Source organism: Rattus norvegicus, chromosome 15 (assembly GCF_036323735.1).
Source record: "Rattus norvegicus strain BN/NHsdMcwi chromosome 15, GRCr8, whole genome shotgun sequence".
Classification (NCBI taxonomy): domain Eukaryota; kingdom Metazoa; phylum Chordata; class Mammalia; order Rodentia; family Muridae; genus Rattus; species Rattus norvegicus.
Window position 1 is genome coordinate 11,118,878 of NC_086033.1, and position 26,034 is coordinate 11,144,911.

The 26,034-nt window shown below is 41.4% G+C and overlaps 1 protein-coding gene across 1 annotated transcript in view; it reads left to right on the plus strand.

Moving 5' to 3' along the window:
• Positions 1-26,034, plus strand: part of Rarb (retinoic acid receptor, beta) — a 644,786-nt gene that overhangs the window by 281,626 nt on the left and 337,126 nt on the right. Inside the window, exon 2 of the mRNA XM_017599578.3 lies at positions 12,409-12,857. Coding sequence (XP_017455067.1) covers positions 12,680-12,857 — 178 coding nt within the window. The 5' untranslated portion in view covers positions 12,409-12,679. The remainder of the gene's footprint in view (positions 1-12,408; positions 12,858-26,034) is intronic.

A 26,034-nucleotide genomic window follows, 5' to 3' on the forward strand; every position in this document is an offset into this window, starting at 1 on the left:
CCTCCACCTTTAAGTTTTAATGTCCCATCTTCTGCTTGATCCGTACTACTTGTAAGACATTCCTTTGAATTTTATGGTTAGGCTACTGAGCTTTTTCAGCCCCATGCTTATCTTTCTGCATCTTTACTAAGTTCCATTTTCCCATCCTGGACTCTTTTTGTTGTTTCCCTTGGCCTTGTGTTTCCTCGGCATCACTCGGGCACTCATTCTCTTTACGTTCTTCCCTTTTACCTTCACCGAGCTGCTTGTTTGTATCTTCTTTAATCACCTTGACTTAATTTTTAAAGTTTATAATTGTTCCTTTAGATTTGGTGGCCTGGAATCCATCTGGGTACGGATCATTGGTAAACATTTCTACAGAACTGATAAGTTTTGGAAGGGATATGCTGGCTTGATGCTGTTTGTATTTTTGGGATGAGATCTGGGTATGTGCTATTCCTCTCTTCTGCGTCTGATTTGGACAGAGCATGTTGGAACAGAAGAGAGGACGAGCATATCGGGCTCAGCCTGGAGTTTGGAACAAGCAAGTTAGATAAAGTCAGGTGGAAACAGGGGGCCGGATGTGCATATAGAATGTATATACAAGTACAAGCCTTGGGTGTAGGGTAGATCTGGGGTTTGAGGAGGGGATATGGAGGGGAAAATTTGGTAGACTCAGTAGGCTAGACCACAGAGAAGGACATGTAGGATCTTGCATGGTGGGAAGGGTGGCTATGGTTTCAGAGGAGTCTGTGAGTCAAGGAGCATGCAGGGAGGGTCCTGCTTGAAGCCCAGAGGTTGGGTGTCCAGCAAGCCTGAATGGACAGACTAGTCTAGGGCACTGAATGTGGGACTGGGGCTAATTCTAGGGAGTTGGAGGAAAGTGTCTAGAAGGGTATACTCACAAGGAGAAACCCCCAAGGAGCATGCGTAGGAAAGTGTCTAGAAGGGTATACTCACAAGGAGAAACCCCCAAGGAGCATGCGTCGGCAATGGGAGATGGAGAGCTTGGGTGTGGCACAGAAGGGTCTGTCCATCAGAGTCTAGCTGCTTTCTTACAGCTCATACCGATGTTTTCCACTACATAAAACCGCCAGAGAAGACCCTGCAAAGAATAAAACGTACTCTGAAGAGGCTGAATTCATACTGTCGCGAGATGAATACTGTAGCTTGTTTGAGACTTTCTCACCTCAGCTGTATATCTGTGCATTATTATATCTGTTTGGTTTTTGTCTTCCATGTAGAGACTGTACCTTTAATACAGTCCTTTCTGCTTCATTTTTATGTCATGACATGGAGTTATAACATTTTGGATCTCTTGCTTTTTTTTTTTTTTTTTTTCGGGGCTGGGGACCGAACCCAGGGCCTTGCGCTTGCTAGGCAAGTGCTCTACCGCTGAGCTAAATCCCCAACTCCGGATCTCTTGCTTTTAACCATGAGCCTAATAGTGATGAATACTTGTGTCAGGCTTTCTTTGCACATCTCCCCTCTCAGGCCTTCTCAAGCCTGAGAGAGATCAACCCCATGGGCCTACTTTCTTCTCATCTATTTTTAGAGCACTAGTTAGAAAACTCTAGTCTTTGGAACATAGCTCATTCTTAATTTGTCTGAAATCCATCTATACTTACATCTCACTTCTCAGAGTGTATATTTTCCATCAAATTATATGCATGTTATAATGTTTAAGTGCTGAATAAATATCGAATACTTGCTATTAAATTCACTGCTTTGGGGAACCAGTAGTGACTCCTGTTCTATTAATTTTCCTCTCATAAACTGAATATGAAAACATGCCAAAATTTCATTTTCAAAAAAATGAATATATATATATACATGATCAGTTAATGATAGATGCTTGTGTCTCTATTTTCTATATTAAGTTATAAGTAACAAGCTCTTGGAAACCTCAAGCTCGTCCCTTCACCTAGCTCTTTTCTAGTACTGTGTTCATCATAAAAGGTCATTTAGGAAATCCAGTCCATATTAGATTAATCATTATTTTCACATGCAAGGTGCTATTGCACACATGGTTTGAGATCCCAGCCAGCTGATGACTAAATGTCTTCTACTAGAAGGGCCGAGTTAGCACGAGATGAGACTGGGATTTTCTGAGGCCTAAAGCCTAAGTAGAATATGGGTGATTGTTTTAAGGAAGCAAAAACAGAAACTGAAGAGATGCTCCCACAATTAGGTTTGCATACTGCTCCTGAAGAGTACCTATGTTCAGTTTCCAGTATCTACATCTAGCAGATCACAACCTCCTAACTCCCCTACAGAGACACTGATGCCCTCCTTTGCCCTGGGTTTGAATTTCCACCCATGTGCACACATACATAACTTAAAAATTATGTTGTTGGTCAAAGCAAGAAAGGAAAATTACGCAAGGAAGTGAACAGTAATGATGGACCAGAGCTGAGTCTGGATGCAAGGCTGTTTCTCCTGTGACTCATTTCATTTCTATTGTCACAACTATATTGGTTTTCTGTCCTCCATATCTCCTTATGTCCACACACATGACTTCCCAGCCTCATTGTTTCTGCCAACTTGCTATTCTGTAGCTTTTTCCATTTCTGTGTCATCTACAATATCTTACCACCATACCATCACTTATCACCTGTCTGTCTAGCTAGCTATCCACACGCCCATCCATACTTTAAAAATCAGGACTCTTTTATTGTTTTATACTCAATAGCCGCAGTTCAGTGTAAATCTCTATCATCTATCTGTCTATCTATCTATCTATCTATCTATCTATCTATCTATCTTCTATCATCTATCTAGCTATCATCTGTCAATTATCTATGATTCATTTGTCATCAGTGGATAACAAGATCTGGACAAGCCAAGGGCTCCCTCTCTAGTGTAGAGATTCCAAGGGGCAAACCCCTTCAAAGCCACTGAGAAGCCATTGGACAGCTTCTGGTTACCTTCTCTATCTTGAGAGCCCAGCCTTGTTTCTCTGTCAGCATTCTACTGAGGTTTCTTAGTAGATTCTACAGTAGCAAGTACGGAAAGCATCCTGAAGGCAGTTCCTTGTTGCTGTTTGCCCCAAGGAGACATTTATTCTGACTCGTGCCCCATCTGAGGGAAAGCTGAATCTTAGGCTTGTGAGCATGCATATGTAGTAACAGTGGGCTAAGTGCTGACATCCCAAAACCCTGTGTTTACATTGCTAATCCTATATTTTGTGGAACTAAAATTTTCGACCTCCATGCATTCTCATGCACGGATGATTCTCTCTATTTTTCCAGTGGTCCTGTTTTCACTTTGTGGTTAACAGACTGGATTTTACAAAACTGCCTTAAGAGAAATATAAAGTACATTCTGAATATGAATAGAAAAAAGACTTTAACATCTCACATGACCCCCTCCTACTGCAGAAGAAGCCATTCAGGTCTCTTTCTTTACTCACTTGGTGGCCCAAGGGTACCAGTGACTGCATCTCTTTTCTAAACAGCTCTTTTCTGTTTCCTTTGCTCCTAAACTGAATCACAAAGGAATAAGATATACAACTTTTCGGCTGGATTTAACTTTGCCTTTGTGATGTGTGCAGCTTGAGGTAAACATAATTTTATTCACAATATTTGTGATGAGTGTGCTAAGTACATGGCAGAATGCAAGATCACCAGGCAGAGTGGCATTTAGTCACTCTTTCTCTACCAGGAGCAGCAGTAAAAGTGATTGAGAGGATTTGTATTAAACTGTACTTAAAAAACAGGTACTCGGTTGAAAGATCAGGAAAATATTAAGCGGCACTACCTAGACCCCGTGTATTAAATGAATAGAGAGGTTTAAGCTTTGGCACCTGGGGAAAAGTGCTGTGCCCACCGTGTCTGCCTGTGCTCAGTCTATTCCAGGTTCTAAATTAGCCAAACAAAGGAAGGAAATGTGTTTTACATTTTGTTTGAATATTTACCTTTTTCAGTTCCTGTTTATTTATTGTCCCCTTAGTCACACCAACCCTGGAGCCACTAAAGTGAAGGATAAGGGGATAGAGAGTGTCTTCTCTGGAATCCAACCCCATTAGGTTGTTTGCATTGCATTGGAAAGCAGCACAAAGTAAACAGTTCTCACAAGGGGGGAGGGCAGGATCCCTTGTCCCCAAGCAGACTCTGCTAAGAGTCTCTCTCCAGCAGTACTCTTCAAGACAGCACTCAGCAATGAGTGATGTATGCTCTAGGTCATTTCCTGTGCATGACTAAGACAAGCCACAGCTATTATCTACTATCTACTATTGACTATCTACTATCTACTGTCTATCTAGACAGATGTCTTTTATCTATCATTTATCAATCAACACTATTATCTGTAATCTGTCATCTATCAATCCTTTATCTATCACATATCAATTTATTATTTTTATCATTCTCGATCTATCTATCTATCTATCTATCTATCTATCTATCTATCTATCTATCTACTTATCTATCTATCATTTTGTGAAAGCCTTGACATAGCCCACTGCAGACCTATGATAGCAGGTCAACTCAGTTCTTGGTTCAATTCCAGATTGGAGCCAATACTCTCTCTCTTTTGCCTCACAGAGTTAACAGTTACACCATCTGTTGGCCAAATTTTAATTTAGTTAGCATCTTAACTGAAACATTTTCCTGTCATTATTCTTTAAGTCCTTTTACATATAAGGAATTTGGAACTAAAAGGATATGGAATCTAGCCTGTGTTTTACAAACTTGGCTGACCATGGGTTACTTTGTTTTTAATTTAATAAAATTCCAGTGAAATATAGTGATATATTTTTCCAATTATCAAGCATTGACAAGCCAGTCAATAAAAGGAAATAAGAACTAAAAGCTGTGAAAGAATAAGAACACAGTGATGATTATCTTAAGCAGGAGAAGACAACTTTACTGAAGACAGGTGCAAAGTGAAGGGAACCGCTGGCTGCTAAGGGTGTGGAGACGATGGACAGGGAAGACAGGGACACTTGTGCTTGTTGGTCAGTCCAGAAAGCAGAAGTTCTGGATAACCTGGAAAGTAGAAATACGACCACTGAGAGATGGGCCCAAAGATTGAAGGGTGAACTTACCATGTTCTCACCCCAGCAACCAGCCTCATTTATCCACTCAACTACTGGAAGACGTTCAGATACTCTCTGAAATGAATTTATCTTATTCTGGGAAGATATTTAGAAGTTTTCCCAGTGGAATTATGAAGAAATTTGACATATGGGGAGTTGCAAATGGCAATTTCTCAGTTTGATAACTTTACACATGAAGCTCATTCGCAAAGCTCACTCACAGAAATGCAGCTTGTCATCACTTCCTCCTTTGAATATGAACAGGTGAGCCAAAGAATGTGGCAGCAAATACATGAACAATCCATTCTAAGAAACAAGTGAGAAGAGAAATAAAACAACAGAAAGGGAATGTAAATGCATGGAGTTAATTTAGTGATCAGTGTAACACATTAAACAGATTAACAAATAACCTACTCATAAACACATTAACCTACTCATTTTAGGTTTCATTTTACCTTTAAAAAGCATAAAACAATTTTTCCTCCTATTCTTCCATAAGCATCCCCAAGCTCCATCCACTGTTTGGCTCTGGGTCTCTGTATCTGTCTGAGTCCGTTGGTGGGTAGAGCCTCTCAGAGGACAACATGCTCCTGTCTGCAAGTGTAACAGAGTATCATTAATAGTGTTAGCAATTGGTGCTTGCCCAAATGAGTCTCAAGTTTAACCAGTTATTGGTTAACCATTCCCTCAGTCTCTGTTCTCTCCCTTGTGCCAGCATTTCTTGTAGACAGGATAAACTTTGGGTTGAAAGTACTGTGGATGGGTTAGTATTTCTATTGCTCTACTAGGGTTCTTGCCTGACTACAGGCAGAGAGTTCTTCAGGTTTCATATCCCCAATGTAGTAAGACACAGCTAAAGTCACCCCCATTGATTCTTGGACACTTCCCATATCCTAGATCTCTGTCTCATCCTAGAGATGCCCACCACCTCCATATTCCCATCTGTGGCAGATTTCCATTCATTTTCATGGCCATCTAGCCATCTCTCCTGTCCTTCCCCACACCTGATCCTGAACTCCCCATTTCCCTCCCCTTTCCCCTACCTCTCCCCCATCCCTGCCACTTCCCTCCCTCCATCTGCCTCTTATGAGTATTTTATTCCCCCTTCTAAGTGAGTCTTAAGCTTCCTCACTTGGGCTTTTCTTCTTGTTTAGCTTCTTTGGGTCTGTGGAGTGTAGCATGTTACTTGCATTTTATGGCTAATATCCACTTATAAGTGAATACATTGAGAGCCCCAGAGGGGATAGGAACTCCACAGGAAAACCAACAGAGTCAACTAATCTGAACCCCTGGGGCTCTCTGAGTCTGAACCAACAGCCATAGAACATACATCTGCTGGACCTAGGCCTCCTGGCACGTATGTAGCAGATATGCAGCTTGGTCTTTACATGGGTCCCAAACAACTGGAATGGGGGTTATCCCAAAAGCTGTATGTGGGATGTTTGTCTTCTAGCTTGGCTGCTTTACCTGGCCTTGGTAGGACAGGAAGCGCCTAGCCTAGTAGAGAGCTGAAGTGCCAAGGTGGGGGCATACCCAGGAGGCCCCCACCTGCTCTGAGAAGCAGGGAAAAGGGGTGGGGGAAGAGTTGTGAGAGGAGTTTGAGGAAGGTTCAGTGAGGGGGATGTAAGTGAATAAGGAAAAAAATTAAATGTAATTAAAAAACAAAACAAAACAAAAGTCTTAAACCAGGCTAGACTTACACTCCCTATCCCTTTTATATCAATCCCAAAGTACTAGATTAGGGAACTGTATCATCTTACATGGAAGGAGAATGATTCTTAATATCCTAAAAGATATCCGTGTGTGTGTGTGTGTGTGTGTGTGTGTGTGTGTGTGTGTGTGTGTGTGTAAGAGATATTCGGTTGTGACTCTCTCCCCGATTACATGGTGATTCTGTTTAGGTCACACACATAAAACCCCTCAGATGACCCTTTGTTTTAGCTGGCTTTTCTCATTTAATCCTCCTGTTCCACCCCTCACCCCCCAGTCCATCCATAACTTTCTATTTTACTTTCCCTTTCTCGGGTCTTTCAACTCTATGCCCCTTACTCTGTACTGAGCTCTGTAGTTTGGTAGACTATAGCTTGCTTATTCAAGGCTTATCAGCTCACATCAATATGTAACAGAATGCATCTATATTTGTCCTTTGGAGTTCTGGGTTACCTCATTCAGGATGGTTTTTCCTAGCTCCATCTGACCTTGCCAGTATTCACAAATGTCCAGGAGACTATTAATACTGCCAGCTCAGGGACACACTCTGAAAGCCATTTGTCTATAGGAACTGTTTGACTTTAAAACGGCGTGTGTAGTTATTGGGTTGCAAAATGTAGTTTAAATGATGGGAAGTCTAAAGTTGGAAGTGTGCGTGCACCTTTAAATGAAATTGAACGTAAAACAAACCTGTGGTTAAAAGAAAAGACATGGGGTGACTACTGCCATTCAAAATGAATCTTCAGTATAACGAACATACTAATTGGACCAGAGGAAACACACTGTGTTCATTAATGTGTTAGTTGAGGCTTTTATTGATGGCATAAAACACTATGACCGTGAGCAACTTAGGGAGAAAAGGGCTTATTTCCGCTTACATGTCCTCATCCCTGTTCCTCATTCAGGCAGGTCCAGGCAGAAAGCTGGAGGCAGGAGCTGGAGCAGAAGCCGCAGAGGAGGGCTGCTGACTGGCTTGCTCAGCCTGCGTTCTCATATACCCCAGGGACACCTTTCCAGGGAGGCACCACTCACAGTGGCAGCAGCCATCCCACAGCAATCATTAATTATAGAAGGCCCATAGGATTGCCGGGAGGCCATCTTCAGCATCTTTCTGTCAATTGTGCGTCCCTCTTGGCTAACTCTAACTTGTGTTGGCAATCAACTTGCCAGGAAGTTTGATTAGACGAGGTCATAGATAGAGCGTCAACGTTAGGATGATAAAGCTTGCCACCACACACACACACACACACACACACACACACACACACACACACACACACACACACACACAGTGTTACACAGACTGTAGGCAAACCTGCCTCTCTCTCCAGCTCATCTGTGGAACGTAGACTGTGGCAGAACAGTTTGACTTGAGAAGATAATAAATACTTAAAATTCTTTTCTTCTAAATTAAAATGTATAAAATGCTTTTCAGTTAGTATGTTTCAGCAAAAACTTGCTTTCTGGATATTGGAGTTTGCATTGACACCCAACCCTTGCTCCTCCTCTCCTGGCCCTCTCATGGAGGATAAAATTGATACCTCAGGATCTCAGGCGCTATGGACCGGGGACCTTTTAGCCCATCTCCTTTCCCCCTCCTCATCCTGCTCTTCTGCGTTTTGCCTCAGGTGGGGAAGGAAAGAACACAAATGAGCTCGAACTGAAGTCAGGCATGAAGGGAAAAAGTGTATTAATACCAGTGACCACCTTTGTCTGCACAGTCCTGAAACAAAGGACATTTGCCACTAAGAAGAGCTTCATCGTCTGTCACACATGTGGGCAGATGGGGACTTTTCACACAGCCCACCAACAAGCAGGACTTCTCCAACACAGAATTGCTTTCTTTCCTCTTATTAGCATAAATTATTCTGCTGTTGGCATTGTTTTAATATTTTTTTTAAAAAAAAATCTCCCAAGTGTGCTACACAGGCAACATGCTGGCAGTCTTGAGGATTTGAAAGCAAGGAGAGAGGGGACATTATGGTGGGTAGTTACAGTCCCTGGTTGGTGTATGTGTGTATGTGTGTGTGTGACATACACACACATACACAGCTTTTAGAAAAATCAGAAAACTGTGCCCTGCGGGGGCGAGTTTGCTAAACTGTCAGCTCTAGCCGTTAATGAGCTAGTTTGTCAGCTGGAGAGAGAAAAGAGCCGCTGGAACAATGCTGAGCTTTGTGTGGGATTTCAAAATCAGATTGACTGGAGAAGCAGCAAATACTAAATGGAACCGCTTTATTCTCTAATTAATTTGCTACAAACTGTAAAATAAAAGTATTAAAGATGTGAGATGGAGTATGCTTTTGAGAAGAGAAAACACCGAAAGTGTTTAGCTCTGCTCAAGTCATGTACGGCCCTCTCTCCTTTCCTCAGAGACAAGCTGCAGCTCAGGATTTCAAGAGGTGGTGACATTTTGGGGTGAGGCATCATTTTAGGGTTAATGTTTATAAACCAAGTGGAAACACAGCCTCTTCTTTAGGGCTAAGGGTGCTAAGACCCAAGGATCCTGGACTTTCCCTGTAGACAGTGTCCATTTTAGTACTGAGGGGCCAGGGATTGAGGATAGCCTTAGAATGGAGAACAAATGCTAATACTACAGCTATGCTTGGATTCTCTCCCCTAAGGGTAGCAACCGATGCAGTGTGCAAGCTCTTCGTAGACAGAAGCGAGCAGAGGAGGGAGCACCATTCAAGCCAGTTTGAAGTTCTGACTGTGTCACATGTGTGGAATATGGGGCAAGATGTTTAAACTCTTGTAAATTCAACAGCTTGTTCAGAACTGAGGCTGGTCCCTGCAACCCTGTGAGATTGTTCAGAGGCTCAAAGCTCAGAGTTTCTACTTCAGGGTCAGGCATGTGGTAAAGACACAGAAGTTACTGATTAGGGCACTCTGCAGCCATGAGTGCTCAGGAGGATAAGCAGCTTAGTGCTTTCCCTTTATCCACATCCCATCTTTCTCTTTTTCAGTTCTCTGATGGCTGTGACACACTCCCCTGCATCCACAGTTCAAAGTCCCCAGTCTTTCTAGTAAGCTTGTTCTCAGAAGCACACTACTGAAGGAGACAGTGCATGTGTTTAATGTGAGCCTTATTTACTACAGACCAGGCATTGTTCATCTGAAACAGGACCCCATTTCATCTTTTCTGTGAGCCTCTGAAGTTACTTCTATAATTATTCCCATTTTTACACCTTTTAAAGCCTAGTCTATTGAGACATGAAATCATTTCCCCAAAGTCCAGAGTCACGATCAATCCTGGGCATCTGGCTCTGCCCTGTACAACGGATCACTTTATTTTGAAGCTCCTAGGGTCTGAGTTCAGAGTTGTCAACCAGTGGGCTCCAAAGTTTTGGAAGTTCCTGCTAGATGTGGTTGCCCTGGCAAAGTTGAAGTGTGTGGTCGGTACTGAGAATCGAGGTGAAACTTCTCTCATTCTCTCTCAAGGGAGGCTGGGCAGTTGAGTCCTCATTAAGCACATGACTTCTCTCAGGGTTCTAACTCCTCCTGAATAGAGGGACCGTATCACAATGTGTGGTATCTATGGTATCTACACTTGTACCTGACACCTAACAATTTGCTTAGACTGACGGGCAAGTGAGCGATGGAGGGAGGAAGGGAAAGAGTAATGAATGAATGAGTGTTGGAGTAGGGAGAGATGAGAAATGAATGGATGGAAGAAGTGAGGGAGTGATGACAGATGCATAGGTGGAGGAATGAAGGGATGGATATAGAGTGATGAAGAGATGAATTAATGCGTTGATTTTTTTCAGTGTAGCTATCCATGTTCAATAGCTGAATAAAAGATATAGAACTTAGAAGACAGTGTAGACATTAAAACTATTTATATAATGAATTTTTCTCTTTGTGTTTTATATATATGTGCATATATATGAATATTCAATACAACCTGCTGAGTCTATTCAGTGTTGATTATATGCATATGTTTCTAAGGCTGAGCATCCATTTGGTAGACAAATAATTAGGTGGCATGTCCCTGGGGAAGACTAATTGTCATAGCTCTTCATCTATGGGAGAGGTGTTATGAGATCTCCCAAATCCTTATTGGCATATAAACTATTATTGCCATTGTACAGATCTTGTTTAGGGATTCATACTGTTGAGATTTCATATTGGCAACTTCTTCCTTGTTTTCTATAGAAGATATAAACTTCCTGGTCCTCCTTCTTTTCCAGACTTCCTGCCCCCTCTTTGAAAGTTCACAAAGCCTTTGATAGAAGGGTTGTCGTAGGTGTGCTAGTTAGAGTTAGGCACAATGGGGTCAGTTCTCTGCATTTAGTTCTGGATTTCTGTAATACTGTCTGTCTTCTGCAAAAGGAAGCTACTTTGATGAGGCAAGAGCGCTACTCTTAAATGTGGGCATAAGAATAAGTATTTAGATTGTAGACAGACATTATACTGGTTTAGGAAAATGGCAATACTAGGCTATCCTCTAAGTAGCTGGCTATGTTTAGAGTAACATGAACAAATTCATTTCTCTTGAGCGAGCCTTAAGTCCAATGATACAGCTGTTGGTTAAGTCCAAGACATAAAAGCCACTGTTGTACCTTTGAGGATATCTTGTCATGTTTGTCATTATTGTGCTTTGTAAATGTCACATCTGGGTAGGAGTATTGATTGCTTTTCTCCATTGACAGCTTGCACAGCCCTTTCTAGTACCATGCAAGCTAGCCCTCTTGCATGAAGCTTTCAAGAGAATCCCAGCTTAATTCCTTGAAACTTTGTGTCAGAAGTGCATGGCGTCTTCAGAAGTAGAAACATACCTTATATTCTGGATGTCAACCAAAGGCATTGGAAATTGGTTGTATTATTTTGAGAGTCTTGTATTATTTTGAGACTCTCTTGACCAATAACTCCCGAGGTTTCTCATGTCTGGAGCTGAAAATTTTGTTAGCTATTCTGTGGTCCTGGGGGAACATTGTCACCCCCAGATGGCATTACTTCAAAAGTGATTTAGATAAACATAGAATAATATGAGACCCTGTGGCTTCTTTAACCATCCTTAGTGCTGTTGACCTTGACATTATTCTTATAGACACGTCGACAATAAGAAACCGATCTAAAATGTTCCACTTCAATGGTTCCTGACCTTTCTTCATATTAAAATAGAGCTTTCTCCGCAGTAATATTTTGTTGCTGGTGTTTCATCCCACATGGACACAGTGAAATCCAAAATTGTTCCTCTGCAGTGTATGTATAAACTCTGATGCCCATAGGCTAGACTGCATCAAACAAGTGATTTTCCTGAAGAACAAGATCGTTTTCATTCAGAAAATGTTTACTGGATGCCGTTTCACTCTCAGGTAGTAAGCACTTGAAGCATAAATGCAAACAAGAGAAACACTGTAAGTAGAGGGACAGGAAATAAATGCTTCCCCATGGCCATGGAGAAACTCGAGGCACAGAAAGTTGTGTTACAGGGAACATAGTTCAGAGTGGTGCTTGTAATTTAACGAAGGATGCTCAGTTAGGATGAATTATATGTAGATGTTTTAGCCTATACTATAAGGCTTGAGTTGGAAAAAACAAAACCACAACATTGTAAATGTATGAGGAAAAGAAGGAATTTGGAGCTCCAAACCATTAATAATACTTTTTGCACAATAACTCAGTAAAGTGAGAAATCCCTTAGATTTATGATACATCTGCTTTTTGTGTTCTGATAGGATTAACAGCACTGGATTTGGAGATGACCGCTGCCCCAGAACCCTAAGCTGAGCAGCTGACCAACCCCAGCATCCTTCCTGTTATCTGCAAAGCAAAATGGGAGACAGAGAGCCCCTGCTGGGAGGAAGCCAGGTCAGCAGGTGAACCTGCTTGCTTTCGACAGGACCTTATTCAGCCTGTTTGCCCGCACCTGTCCCCTTCCGTGTGCTTCTGGACCTGTAGTGATGTGTGTCCGCCCTGGAGCACTTGCCCTTCAGTGAAGCCTGAAGCATGAGCAGCAGCAGCCACGCATGCCCAGTCCCGGCAGTGCGTGGACACATGACTCACTACCCAGCTGCCCCCTACCCATTGCTGTTCCCACCTGTCATTGGAGGACTCTCCCTGCCACCACTCCATGGGCTCCATGGCCACCCACCTCCCAGTGGATGCAGCACCCCATCACCAGCCAGTAAGTACTGAGGGCCTTGGCCCTGCCTAACTCTCACAGTATGGTGGGCAGGTTCTGTTCCGTTATATTGGTTTCTCTCTGTCTAAAATTCTACCTGAAATGCTGTGGGGGAAATGAACATGTGGTGATGGCAAGGGCGACATAAAAGGTGGCCTTTAAGATTTGGTGTGTGCTGAACAGCCAAGACACTTGCTGTGTTCTATAAAGTGTGGGTCAAAAGCTGGCAGGCAGAGGAGGCAGAGATTCCTGAAGAAACTGACCACTGGCGTGTGCACTTCAAGTGAGAGACGATGATAGGTAAAAGCTATTGACCCTCGTATTCGAGTCTAACTTGTGAGATTTCCTCTTGGGTATTGTGTTACCGATTCTGCCTGTAGTCCTCAGTTCACAGACCATGGGTCCGCCCCAGTCAAATGGTTTTCTGTGTCCCTGATGACTTTGGGTTCCAAGCTGACTTGCTTCTAACCCAAGGTCATTTCTTACCTGATGCATAAAAAGTTCCATAAGGAAGGAAAAGTACTCTGAGACAATTTAAGATTAATATGACCTACCTGTGAAAAGTATTCCTTTTGGGTGGTTTTGAGGAGCTCTGTCTAAGGCCTAGATCTGGTCCAGTTTTGAAGAAGTTTGTGTAGTTTTTATCTGAAGATGGAGGCTGGGGTTGGCTCTGGTGCTGTGGTGAATACCAGGACTGTGAATTCTGTGGTCATTTTTCCTGTTGCTGAATCAGCCTAGAGCTAGAGCTCAGCCTCGCCCTCCCTACTGATGCTTCTCGTCCTACTGCTTTTGAGCAAATCCATCCAAATATTGGTTTGGTTCTAGAAAGCAAAGTTTATCTTTTGAAGTACTGCCTTAACTTCGTTGGTGTTGTTCACTGTGCTCAACTTTCCATCCTACCTCCTTATGCACAAGAAGCAGGGAGTTTGCTTAAACTAAATTAAACTAAATTAACTTAAAGATTCCTTTCAAAGTTGAGATGGAACGAACAAAACAAGCAGGAAGTGACAGACAGACAGACAGACAGTTGGAATTTGGCGACAAATTCTAGGGGTATGTGTCACCATCACAGAAGGATCATTCTAAATTCTGACTCCTTTTCTTCCTGAAATGGCTAAACTGTGATTCATCCCCCAGTGTTTCAAGTTTCTGGCCTCAGTGTAGGACCAATAAATTCTTTGAAATACTCAGCAACTGTCTCTCATTCTTTGAAAGTTCACATTTAAAATAGATGCAGATGAAACGGCTTCCGGAGAAGCCAGAGAATGTCTGTATTGAAAATATATTGACACAGGTGCCAGATCAAACTATGGAAGTTCATTCAATATCAAATGATACTACAGAGTTAACGTCAGTGAGCACAAGGGCATATAAAATGATTGTGAAAGCTGAGAAGTCAATCAAGAGCTTCACAGTCTAATTCCATAGCTCAGCCAGCCTGACACACAGTACATCCTAACAAGATTTTGGTCTTACATTTAAAGTATATTTTGTTGTTGTGACTGAGAAATTAAGAAAACAGGATTCCCATCCAAGGAGATCAAATCTAGTAGATGAGACACTCTTAAGCTGCCTGAAGGTGACAAATCCCAGCCCCTTTGGGCTTCTTCCAGCCAAGGTTTTATGGAAAGTTCAGTGCATACATGGTATATGCAACAGAGCAATTGGTACTGCGGACCGATAGGCATCCCTGGATGGTGTATAGGTCATACAACCCTCGTTTCTCACAGATGCCTCTGGGCTGGAGTGTTCTTCAGAGGTGGAGTTCTGTTTTTATAAGTAAGAATGTCACGTTTACATATTGCCTGGAGTAAGCTTTGTAGCCCACAAGTCCTCAAGTATCGTTCTCCTTTATGGAAAAGATAGGCTGAGTCTGGGTGGGGGCAGGGCATGGAACTCTGAGTCAGCCTATCCCAGAGCTAACCCAGTAACGAAGGGTTTGTAACTGACAGGAGATTGCTTGGGTTTGATTTTGGGAGACCTGAAGGAATGTACTGAGTGTCTCTACCTTGAAAAGTAGCCGGAGTAAGTGCAGATAGACGAGGTTCAGGCTGAAAGCTTCCAGTTGGGCTTCTGTCTTACCCCATCCGTGTCTTGTTTCATTTTTTCTTATTTCTTTCAGTCAAATCAAGTAAAGTTGCCTAGGTGAAATTCATTAAGGTGTTTATGCACATGAGTGATTGGCTTCATGTATGTATATATACAACATATGTGTAGGTGCCCATAGAGACCAGAAACGGTTGAACCATGAGCATCTTCTTTAACTAGAATTCTGGAAGATTGTAAGCAACCCTGTGGGTGTTGGAACTGAATCTAGGTCCTCCACAAGAGTAGCAAATATTCTTAACCACACCTCTATCTCTCCAGCCTCAATAAAACTCATCAACAGGAGCCACTGTTAAGACAGCGTCTATGAACTGGCCATCAACGAGAGAGGTTTTTCCAAACACTTGAGAGGCAAAGACAGTCAGATCTCTATGAGTTTGAGGCTAGTAGCCTGGTATAAATAGTGAGTCCCTGTGCAGCCAGAGTTGTGTAGTGAGACTCCGTCTCACAGATAGGAGAAGAGAGATGGAGAAGGAGAAAGAGAGAGGAGGAATGGAAGGAGGAGAAGGAAGGGAAGAGGAAAAGGGAGAAGAGTATTAAAATCTGTGCTTTGGATCCTAAAAGAAGAATGAGATCTTATAAGAGGTACCTGCTGACTTTCCTCTGGCTAAATATAAGCATAAAATTTTATTTGTGTCCTAAAATTAGCTTAAGAGATATCCTAGTGCCGTGAATTCTCAGTATGCAGCATTGTGCACACTGGGTGGTAAAGGCAGGTACTGTAGCGTAGAACACATGACAGACAGCTGCTCTAGGAGTGTTGGATGGGATGATGGGACTGTTGATGTCTCCTCCATACTCTATTAATGTCTGTATCTGCCTCTCAAGCAGAAATAATTAATCCCCTGCCCCTAAAATGAGGTTCTTGGCAGTTGTATGGGATTGTGAAGACTCCAGAATCTTCCATTTCAAAAGCAAATAAGAGGTGCTGCTTCTTCCTCACACTCTCACACTGGTCTCTGACCTATCCAGAGTCCAAGCTCTGCTGATCCTCTGTCTGTACTACAGTGTCCCTAGTTTTGCATCTAAGAGTGTTGGCTTTTCTTAGGGTTACTGGCACGTGTTCCTAGTAACAAGACTTTGGAGGTTGAGCAGGAGAATTGAGAAGTCAAGTCCAGCTTGATGTATATAGTAAGACCCTGGTTTTAAAAATATTCTTGACTCTATGAATAGTGTGTGTGTGTGTGTGTGTGTGTGTGTGTGTGTGTGTGCGTGCCCTGGTCATTGAATTCTGGAGCTGCAGTGAGCTTAGAGCACAGGGAACACGATAAAAAGGGCATAAAAGGTAAATCCCCAAGCATGCTGCACCTCATACATCAATCTATGTCAGTCACCATAGTTTTAATAGCACACTGGCATGGCTGTCAGACCATTTAGCAGAAGTCCTGTTTCACAGATAAACACCACGAAGCTTAGGAAGAGTACAAAGTTTAACAGCTAGCGAGAGTTGGAGTCCAATTCCAAATGCAGATCTTGGGGCACATGCCTTTCCCAGTGTGTCAGGCAGTGAGGTCAGCCCAACCTTTGGATGGTCCTCACTCCACACAGACACCTCTTTCCATGATTTGCCATGGGGTCCTTAGACACGAGAGATGTTTAAGTGATTCCAAAGGCTCTTTTGCTCCACAAACTACTAGGAAAATGGCTATAATTTTTGATCCTAGGGGAGAGCTGGGGGAAAGACCTGGTGAGAGTACAAGAGCAGAAAGCCTTCCAGTGGGAGGAGAGGATATGGTCTGCCAGACAGTACTCACAAGCTGGGCTCCAGGCTTGCTGGGAAAGTCGGGCAGCCTTCTGTCTGTCTTGCTTCCTTTCCCTTCATGGCTGCTAGCTCTGTTTTATTGTGCCCATGTGTTCTTTCATGTGTTGTTCAATCTGGAAAATGGTGCTAAGATTTTGGCTGAGCCTCTCTCAAAACAGTCTGTTTAGCTCCAATGCCGTCTACTGAGAGTTCTTTTCCTTCTTTCCTGATTGGAAAGCACTGTCCTGGCAAACACAAAACAAAACCCTAGACCTTTGGGAAGAGTCTGTGTGCCATAGTATTAGCCATGACTGGATATAATGGGAAACTTACATGAAGAGAACATGCAGCTGAGATAGACTGCAAGTTGTTCACGAGTGTCCACTGGTTCCTTGGCCCAGAGCTTCTGACCCTTTTCTGAAATGCATGCCCACTGATGGTCTAAACCTCACTGGTTGATTCTAGTCATCTGATGCCCTTTACCCTGGTCTTGTCTTCTTTCTTCTGAGACACATTTCCCCTGAATGTACCCAGTAAATGTACACAACAGGAGTCAAGTCAGAGGTCCGGGGAGTGACATATGACTACACATTTATGGAGTTTCCTAAGTCTATCAAAGTGGCTGGTTCTCAGATGTTTGTATCATGTTGGAGCTGTGTGTCATGTTGGATTCAATCTCCAATGAGAAACCTCAAAGAATATGAAGACTGTTATGGATTGAATTGTGATTCCCAAAAGATATGGCCAACCTGACTTTGTCTAGTCTAGGTCATGCCTTATTTGGAAATAGGATCTAAGCAGATGAACAAAGTGAGGCATGTTTACGGGGGTCGGTGCTGGTGGCTGTCTCTGCATGCAGGAAAAGATTGACTTAGAACTAGTGACATTGAGAAGTACCACATGCTTCTACTTGTCATGAAAATTCTGCATCCAGGAAAGACACATGCAGTTAAGCCATCTCTGTTTAGAGCTGGAGAACTGGGTGAGAGGCCATGCATTTTCCACTTAGGGCCTGCAAAGCTTGCAGCTCAATTATCTCTGTGAACAATTGCTGATGTTGTTGAAGACTTCAGTAATAATGTCTGTAGCGATGGACGTTTCTTGGGTCTTTGCTTCTTTTATACCAAACTACTCTAATGCTAACTGCTTAATTATTATGAAGTCAACCAATCCCAAAAAGGACACCCAAGGGGAAAAAATGGACCTGGACATTTCACACCAGCAAGTTGCAGTTTAATTATAACCATTTAGTGAAGAAGACCATGGCCCCTCGGCATATCTATTCTTGTCACAATGCTTGACATGGCGTAAATCTGTGTGAGTCCTCATGGGAAACTCTGAGATTTAGTGGAAGTCTCCCAGCTTTTCTGACTCTATTCTGACCACTTCTATTCAGAGAAAGCATACTTACCTATGTGCACAGACTGCCACTGATATGTTAGTTTTACCAAATCTAGATGTCCAAATGGATTTAATTGTAAGTGTATTCAATTGTACTTCATGTGCTAAAATATGTTTGAAACACATACATGTGCATATGCATATACATATACTATGACCTACTTATACTCCTAAAAGAAAACTTAGATATGATACTAAGAATCATAGAACTCTGACTAAAACCAGCTGACAAAACCAGACTATGAAGCAACGTATAGGGACCATAGCTCTGATAAAGAACAGACTGTGTCATAAAATAAGGCCACTACCCACATTAACTACATGTTGGTAATCAAAGCAATGTACACTAAGGTGATCCTGGACTGATGTTTTATACCCATTGAAGTTGTCAGTATCAAGTACTAGAAGGATGGCAGGCATGTCCAACAGTCATTCGTACATGTGGGTAAGAATCTATGCCATATAATAACTTAGAACACTTACCTTCTAGACTTGATTCTGTGGGACCAAGGAACCTATCTTGTAGGTAATAGCCTAGAGGTACCCTTGACTTGAGTGTCAGGTCTCATGGTTAGAAAACTTTACAGCAGGTGCTAGTTCAAATACAAAGCTAGAAACCATCCAAATATACACAAGAAGATGATGGCAAAATAGTGACATATTTGGCAAATTGAATTATCTTTAGTGAAAATGAGATTGCCAGTAATAACAGGGATAGAGTTGAGATGTCATGTCGAGGTCTGGCGAGAAGGCCTACTGGGTCCAGGCACTTACTGCTAAGCCTTGAGCCTGGTCCCCAGGGCCTGCATGGTAGAAGCTTCCCATTACTCCCACATTTTCATGTGTTCTCGTTTTAAACAAAATCTGCTTTTAAAAATAAATGCAATGATGGATAATGATCAGATGCTCTAATGCCCCACATACAATGTTAACCTTAGCATAAGTTGTTGAGTGATGACTTTATAGTCTTACTAGGTTCATGGTTGGGTCACCTATAAGAGAAGACAGGTTAGCTACAGTAAAAGCGAAAGTTTACTTCCTAAATTTCCTGTGGCATTGGCTCCTTCAGAAAATGAAGACTCAGAAACCATGGAAACCCATGTCTTTGCTTACTTTGGCAATATGTAGTGCAAGGCATTGCTGAACTGCGACGCTCTCAACAGAGGCTGTGATATCAGGGATGGAGGCCCTTAGCAAGGCCTGTTTTCTTAGACCCCTCTCTTTGTCCTTGTTGCCCAAATCGAGACAGCCCTCTCTTTGAGGCTTATGAGACCCCCTTTCCAGTGAGGGCCCATGACTTGCTACATGGTAGCACTTTCAAGAAACAGCACTAGGATTTTTGACTTCAGGAAGAAGGGGTGAGGAGCTTCATGCTGCTTCCTCAAATGCCAGCGTGCTGACACTGTTGAAATATAAAAGAAACTCGTTTAGAAAAAAATATATTTTAGTAAAGCATGCAACAGTACATTGACAATGATAGATACTTCTTAGCGGTAAAATGGACCAAGTAGTTGGGACTAGGTAGAGCCCAGGGGTAGATAGATGCACAGAAGGGATGAAGCCGTTAGTGTCTCTGTCCATCATCCAGGATTTGGTGTTCTTACACACCCAAGCTCCACACATAAACACACACACACACACACACACACACACACACACACACACACACACATATATATATATATATATATAGAGAGAGAGAGAGAGAGAGAGGAAGAGAGAGAGACAGACAGACAGACAGACAGACACACACACACACACAGAGATGGAGACAGAAATGGCTCATTAAAATTCCTTAAAGTTTCCATTTTACAGTTATTATTCAAATATAGCCTTTAAAAATTACACAAGTTATGATATTTATGATATTTATGATATTTAAAAATTTCTTGTATGCGAGAAGGCAAAACATTCATTGCAGTTTCTAGGGGAGAATAACAATCAAATGTGTCTTTTCTCTGAAGTTGTTCTCAGTACCCAGAGTTCACCTATTTTGATCTATGCTTTGCATCTTGTTTTGATGCGGGATGTGTCAGAGAGAGTGTGGACAGTGTCACGCATGCTTTTCATTGAAAAAGAAACTGGAGGCCACACTCCTAATAAAAGCTGACTTCAGAGAGTATAAAAACACATGCTTTGAAGCGTTGGTGGATACATGAGCATATTGACGTGAAAATGAAAACGAAGTTTCCATGGTTATAATTAAAGATTCATAATTAGGTATTAAGAGTACTTAATAATTCCATTTTAATTGTTTCTTTTACTTTTTATATTAAGTACATTTCCCTGTTCCCTGTAAACCCTCCCATATATTACTTCTACTTAATATTTTTTCTGTCTGTTTCTTTCACATATCCTTTTTTTTTAAAATTAATCATTCCATTCATTTACATCTGAAATAATATCCCACTTCCTGATTATACCTCCAAGTGCCTCTGAACCTCAAAGCTCCCTCTCCTCCCTCCCCTTTGCCTCTCTGAGGGTGCTTCCCACACACTCACCCTTTCCTGCCCCATACCTCCAGCATTCTCCTACAATGGGGCATCAAACCTCCACAGGACCAAGGGCCTTCCCTCCCCTTGATGTCAGACAAGGCCACTCTCTACTATCTATGTATCTGGAGCCATGGATCCGTCCCTGTACACTCCTTGGTTGGTGATCTAGTCCCTGGGTGCACTCTGTGGTCTGGGACACTGATGTTCTTCTTCCTATAGGGTTGCAATCCCCCTCAGCTCCTGCAGTCCTTCCTCCAGCTCCCCTACCCGGCTCCCTGAGCTCAGACTGATGGTTGGCTCCAAGCATCCATATCTGTATTGGTCAGTTGCTGGCTGAACCTCTCAATGAGCAGTCATAACAGGTTCCTGTCAACAACTGTCTCTTGGCAAAGGCAACAGTGTCAGGTTTGGGTTCTGCAGACAGGAATGAATCCCCGGGTGGGGCAGTCCCCAGATGGCCCTTCCCCCAGTCTCTGTTCCATATTTTTGTCCCTCTTGTTCCTTTGGACAGGAACATTTCTGGGTTAAAAATTTTGAGATAGAAGGGCATCCCCGTCCCTTGACTGGGGGCTGTGCCTATCTGCTGGAGGTGGTCTCTACAACTTCTATCTCCTCCTTCTCTGTGCATTTCAGTTAAAGTCATCCCCATTGGGTCCTGGGGGCCTCAGGTTTCCCTGGTGTCTGGAACCCTATGGTGGCTATCCTCAGTTCCTCAACCTTCTCCACTACATAATTTTATTCAATTTCCTGACCCTTTGTACCTCTCTCTCCTGTCCCCAAAAGTACCTGATACTGCCCCCTTATTTTCTCCATCTCCCCCAGGTCGTCCCCTACCTCCACCTCCCTCTTTTATCCTGTTCCCTGTTCAAATCAGGACTGAAGCATCTGCACGCTGGTCTTCCTTCCTCCTAAGCTCCATATGGTCTGTGGGTTGTATCATGGGCATTGTGAGCTTTTGAACTAATACTCACTTATGAGTGAGTACATACCATGGGTGTGCTTTTGTGTCTAGGTTACCTCATTTAGGATGATATTTTCTAGTTCCATCCACTTGCCTGTGAATTTTATGAAGTCATTGTTTTTAATAGATGAATAGTCCTCCATTGTGTAGATGTACCACATATTCTGTATCCATTCTTCTGTTGAGAGATATCTGGGCTGTGTCCAACTTCTAGCTATTATAAGTAAGGCTGCTATAAACATGATGGGACATGTGTTCTTGTTATATGTTTGTGCATCTTTTAGATATATGCCCAGTATTGTTATAGCTGGGTCTTCAGGTAGAAGAATTTACAAGTTTCTGAGGAACCACCAAACTTCTTTCGAGAGTGGTTGTACCAGCGTGCAATCCCACCAACAATGGAGGAGTGTTTCTCTTCCTCCACCTCCTTGCCAGTACCTGCTGTCCCCTGAGGTTTTGATCTTAGCCATTCTGACTGGTGTAAAGTATCTCAGGGTTGTTTTGTTTTGCTTTTCTCTGATGACTAAGAATGTTGAACATTTCTTTAAGTGGTTCTCAGCCATTTGAGATTCCTCAGTTGATAATTCTCTGTTTAGCTGTACCCCACTTTTCAATAGGGTTATTTGATTCTCTGGAGTTTAACTTCTTGAGTTCTGTATATTTTGGATATTAGCCCTCTATCAGATGTAGGATTGGTAAAGATCTTTTCCCAATCTTAGGGTTGCCATTTTGTCCCTTGCCAAACAGAAGCTTTTTAATTTTATGAGGTCCCATTTGTCAATTTTTTATCATAGAGCATAAGCCATTGTGTTCTGTTTAGGAAGTATTCTCCTCTGCCCACGTGTTCAAGGCTCTTCCCCATTTTATCTTCTATTAGTTTCAGTGTGTCTGGTTTTATGTGGAGGTTCTTGATCCACTTTGGCTTGAGCTTTATACAGGAGAAAAAAATGGATTAATTTGCATTTTTCTAAATGTTGACTGCCTGTTGAACCAGTACCATGTGTTGAAAATGTTCTCTTTTTTCCACTGGATGATTTTAGCTCCCTTGTCAAAGATCAAGTGACCATAGTTGTGTGGGTTCATTTCTTATTTATTTATTTATTTATTTATTTATTTATTTATTATTTAATTTTTTCTGTGGATTCATTTCTGGATCTTCAATTCTATTCCATTGATCCACCTACCTGTCTCTGTACCAATACTGTACAGTTTTTTTATTACTATCACTTTATAGTACAAATTGAGGCCAGGGATGGTGATTCCATCCTTTTATTGTTGAGAATAGTTTTCGCTATCCTGTGTCTTTGTTACTCCAAATGAATTTGCAAATTGCTCTATGAAAGATTGAGTTGGAATTTTGATGGGGACTGAATCAAATCTGTGCATTGCTTTTGACAATGGTCATTTTTACTATACTAACCCTGCCAATCTATGAGCATGGGATATCTTTCCATCTTCGGAGGTCTTCTTCAATTTCTTTCTTCAGGGACTTGAAGTTCTTGTCATACAGATCTTTGACTTGCTTGGTTAGAGTCACACCAAGGTATTTTATATTAATTGTGACTATTGTGACGAATGTTGTTTCCCTAATTTCTTTCTCAGCCCATTCATCCTTTGAGTAGAGGAAGGCTACTGATTTGTTAAAGTTAATTTTATATTCAGCCACTTTGCTGAAGTTTTTTTATCAGCTGTAGGAGCTCTCTGGTAAAATTTTTGGGGTCGACTATGTATATTATCATACCTGAAAATAGTGATATTTTAACTTCCTTCTTCCCGAATTGTATCTCTTTGATCTCCTTTTGTTGTGTAATTGCTCAGACTAGAACTTCAAGTGCTATATTAAATATGTAGGGAGAGAGTGGGCAGCCTTGTCTTGTCCCTGATTTTAATGGGATTACTTTGAGTTTCTCTCTGTGTAGTTTGAGGTTGGCTATTGGTTTGCTGTATGTTGCTTTTATTATATTTAGATATGGACCTTGAATTCCTGATCTTTCCAAAACTTTTAACATGGATGGATATTGGATTTTGTCAAAGGCTTTTTCAGTATGAAAAACATGAGATGATCATGTTTTTTTCCTTTGAGTTTGTCTATATAGTGGATTACATTAATGGATTTCCATTTATTGAACCATCCCTACTTTCCTGGGATGAAGCCTACTTGATCATGGTGAATATTATTTTAATGTGTTCTTGGATTCGGTTTGCAAAAATTTAATGAATATTTTGCATTGATATTTGTAAGGGAAATTGGTCTGTAGTTCTCTTTTGTTGTTGGGTCTTTTTATGACTTAACTGTCAGTGTAATTGTGGCTTCATAGAGAGAATTGGGTAGTGTTCCTTCTGTTTCTATTTTGTGGAATAGTTTGAGAAGTATTGGTATTAGGTCTTCTTTGAAGATCTAAGAAAATTCTGCACGAAAACCATCTGGCTGTGGGCTTTGTTGTCGTTGGGGAGGGGGAGGTGGAAAACTTCTAATGACTGCTTCTATTTCTTTAGGTGTTACGGGACTGTTTAGATGGTTTATCTGATCCTGATTTAACTTTGGTACCTGGTATCTGTCTAGAAAATCATCCATTTCATCTATATTTTCTAGTTTTGTTGAATATAGACTTTTGTAGTAGAATCTGATTATTTTTTAATGTTCTCAGTTTCAGTTGTTGTGTCTCCCTTTTCATTCCTAGTTTCGTTAATTTGGATACTGTCTCTGTGCCCTCTATTTAGTTTGTCTAAGGGTTTATCTATCTTGCTGATTTTTGCAAGCACCAGCTCTTGGTTTTGTTGATTCTTTGTATAATTCTCTTTGTTTCTACTTGGTTGATTTCAGCTCTGAGTTAGATTATTTCCTGCTGTCTACTCTTCTTGGATGTATTTGCTTCTTTTTGTTCTAGAGCTCTCAGATGTGCTGTTAAGCTGTTAGGATATGCTCTCTCCAATTTCTTTATGAAGACACTCAGTGCTATAAATTTCCCTCTTAGCACTGTTTCCATTCTTTCATTGTGCCCCTAAGTTTGGATATGTTCTGCCTCCATTTTCATTGAACTCTAAAGAGCCTTTAATTTCTTTCTTTATTTCTACCCTGACCAAGTTATCATTGAGTAGATACTTGTTCAGCTTCCATGTGTATATGGGATTTCTGTTGGTTTTGTTTTTAATTGAAGACCAGCCTTAGTCCATGGTGGTCTGATAGACTACATGGGATCAATTCAATGTTCTTGTATCTGTTGAGGTTTGTTTTGTGTCCATTTATATGGTCAATTTTGGAGAAGGTATCATGAGGTGCTGAGAAGAAGGTATATCCTTTTGTTTTAGGATGAAATGTTCTATAGATGTCACTCAAATCCATTTGTTTCATAACTTCTTTCGGTTTCACCATCTCTGTTTAGTTTCTGTTTCCATGAACTGTCCAATGGTGAGAGTGTGGTGTTGAAATCTCCTATTATTACTGTGTGAGGTTCAGTGTGAGCTTTGAGCTTTAGTAATGTTTCTTTTACAAATGTGGTGTCCCTTGCATTTGGGGCATAAATGTTGAGAATTGAGAGTTCATCTTGGTGGATTTTTTTCTTTGATGATTATGTAGTGTTCATTCCCATCTTTTCTGATAACTTTTGGTTGAATGTCGATTTTATTTGATGTTAGAAAGGCTGCTCCAGCTTGTTTCTTGGGACCACTTGCTTGCAATTTTTTCCGATCCTTTTACTTTCAGGCAATGTCTGTCTTTGTGTTTCTTGTATGCAGCAAAATGCTGGGTACTGTTTATGTATCCAGTCTGTTAACCTATGTTTTTTATTGGGGAATTAAGTCCATTGATGTTGAGAGATATTAAGGACCAAGGATTGTTGCTTTTTGTTATTTTTGTTGTTAGAGGTGGAATTACATTTGTGCATTTCTTTTCTTTTGGGTTTGTTGTAAAAAAAAAAAACTTGCTTTTTCTTTGGTGTAGTTTCTCTCCTTGTGTTGGACTTGTCCTTCTATTATACTCTGTAAGGCAGGATTAGTGGAAAGACACTGTTTAAATTTGGTTTTGTCTTGGAATACCTTGCTTTCTCCATCTATGGTTATTGAGAGTTTTGCTGGGTATATTAGCCTGGGCAGACATTTTTGTTCTCTTAGGGTCTGTATAACATCTGTCCAAGATCTTCTGGCTTTCAAAGTCACTGTTGAGAAGGTTGGTGTAATTCTAACAGGTCTGCCTTTATACATATACTTGAGCTTTTCCCTTACTGTTTTCAATATTATTTCTTTGTTCTGTGCATTCAGTGTTTTAATAATTATGTGAGGAGAGGAATTTCTTTTTTGGTCCCATCTGTTTGGTTTTCTATATGTTTTGTCTGTATTTATGGGCATCACTTTCTTTAGGTTTGGGAAGTTTTCTTCTATAATTTTGTTGAATAAGTTTGCTGACCTTTTGAGTTGGGAATCTTCACTCTCTTCTATGCCTATTATTCTCAGGTCCAGTCTTTCATTGTGTCCTAGATT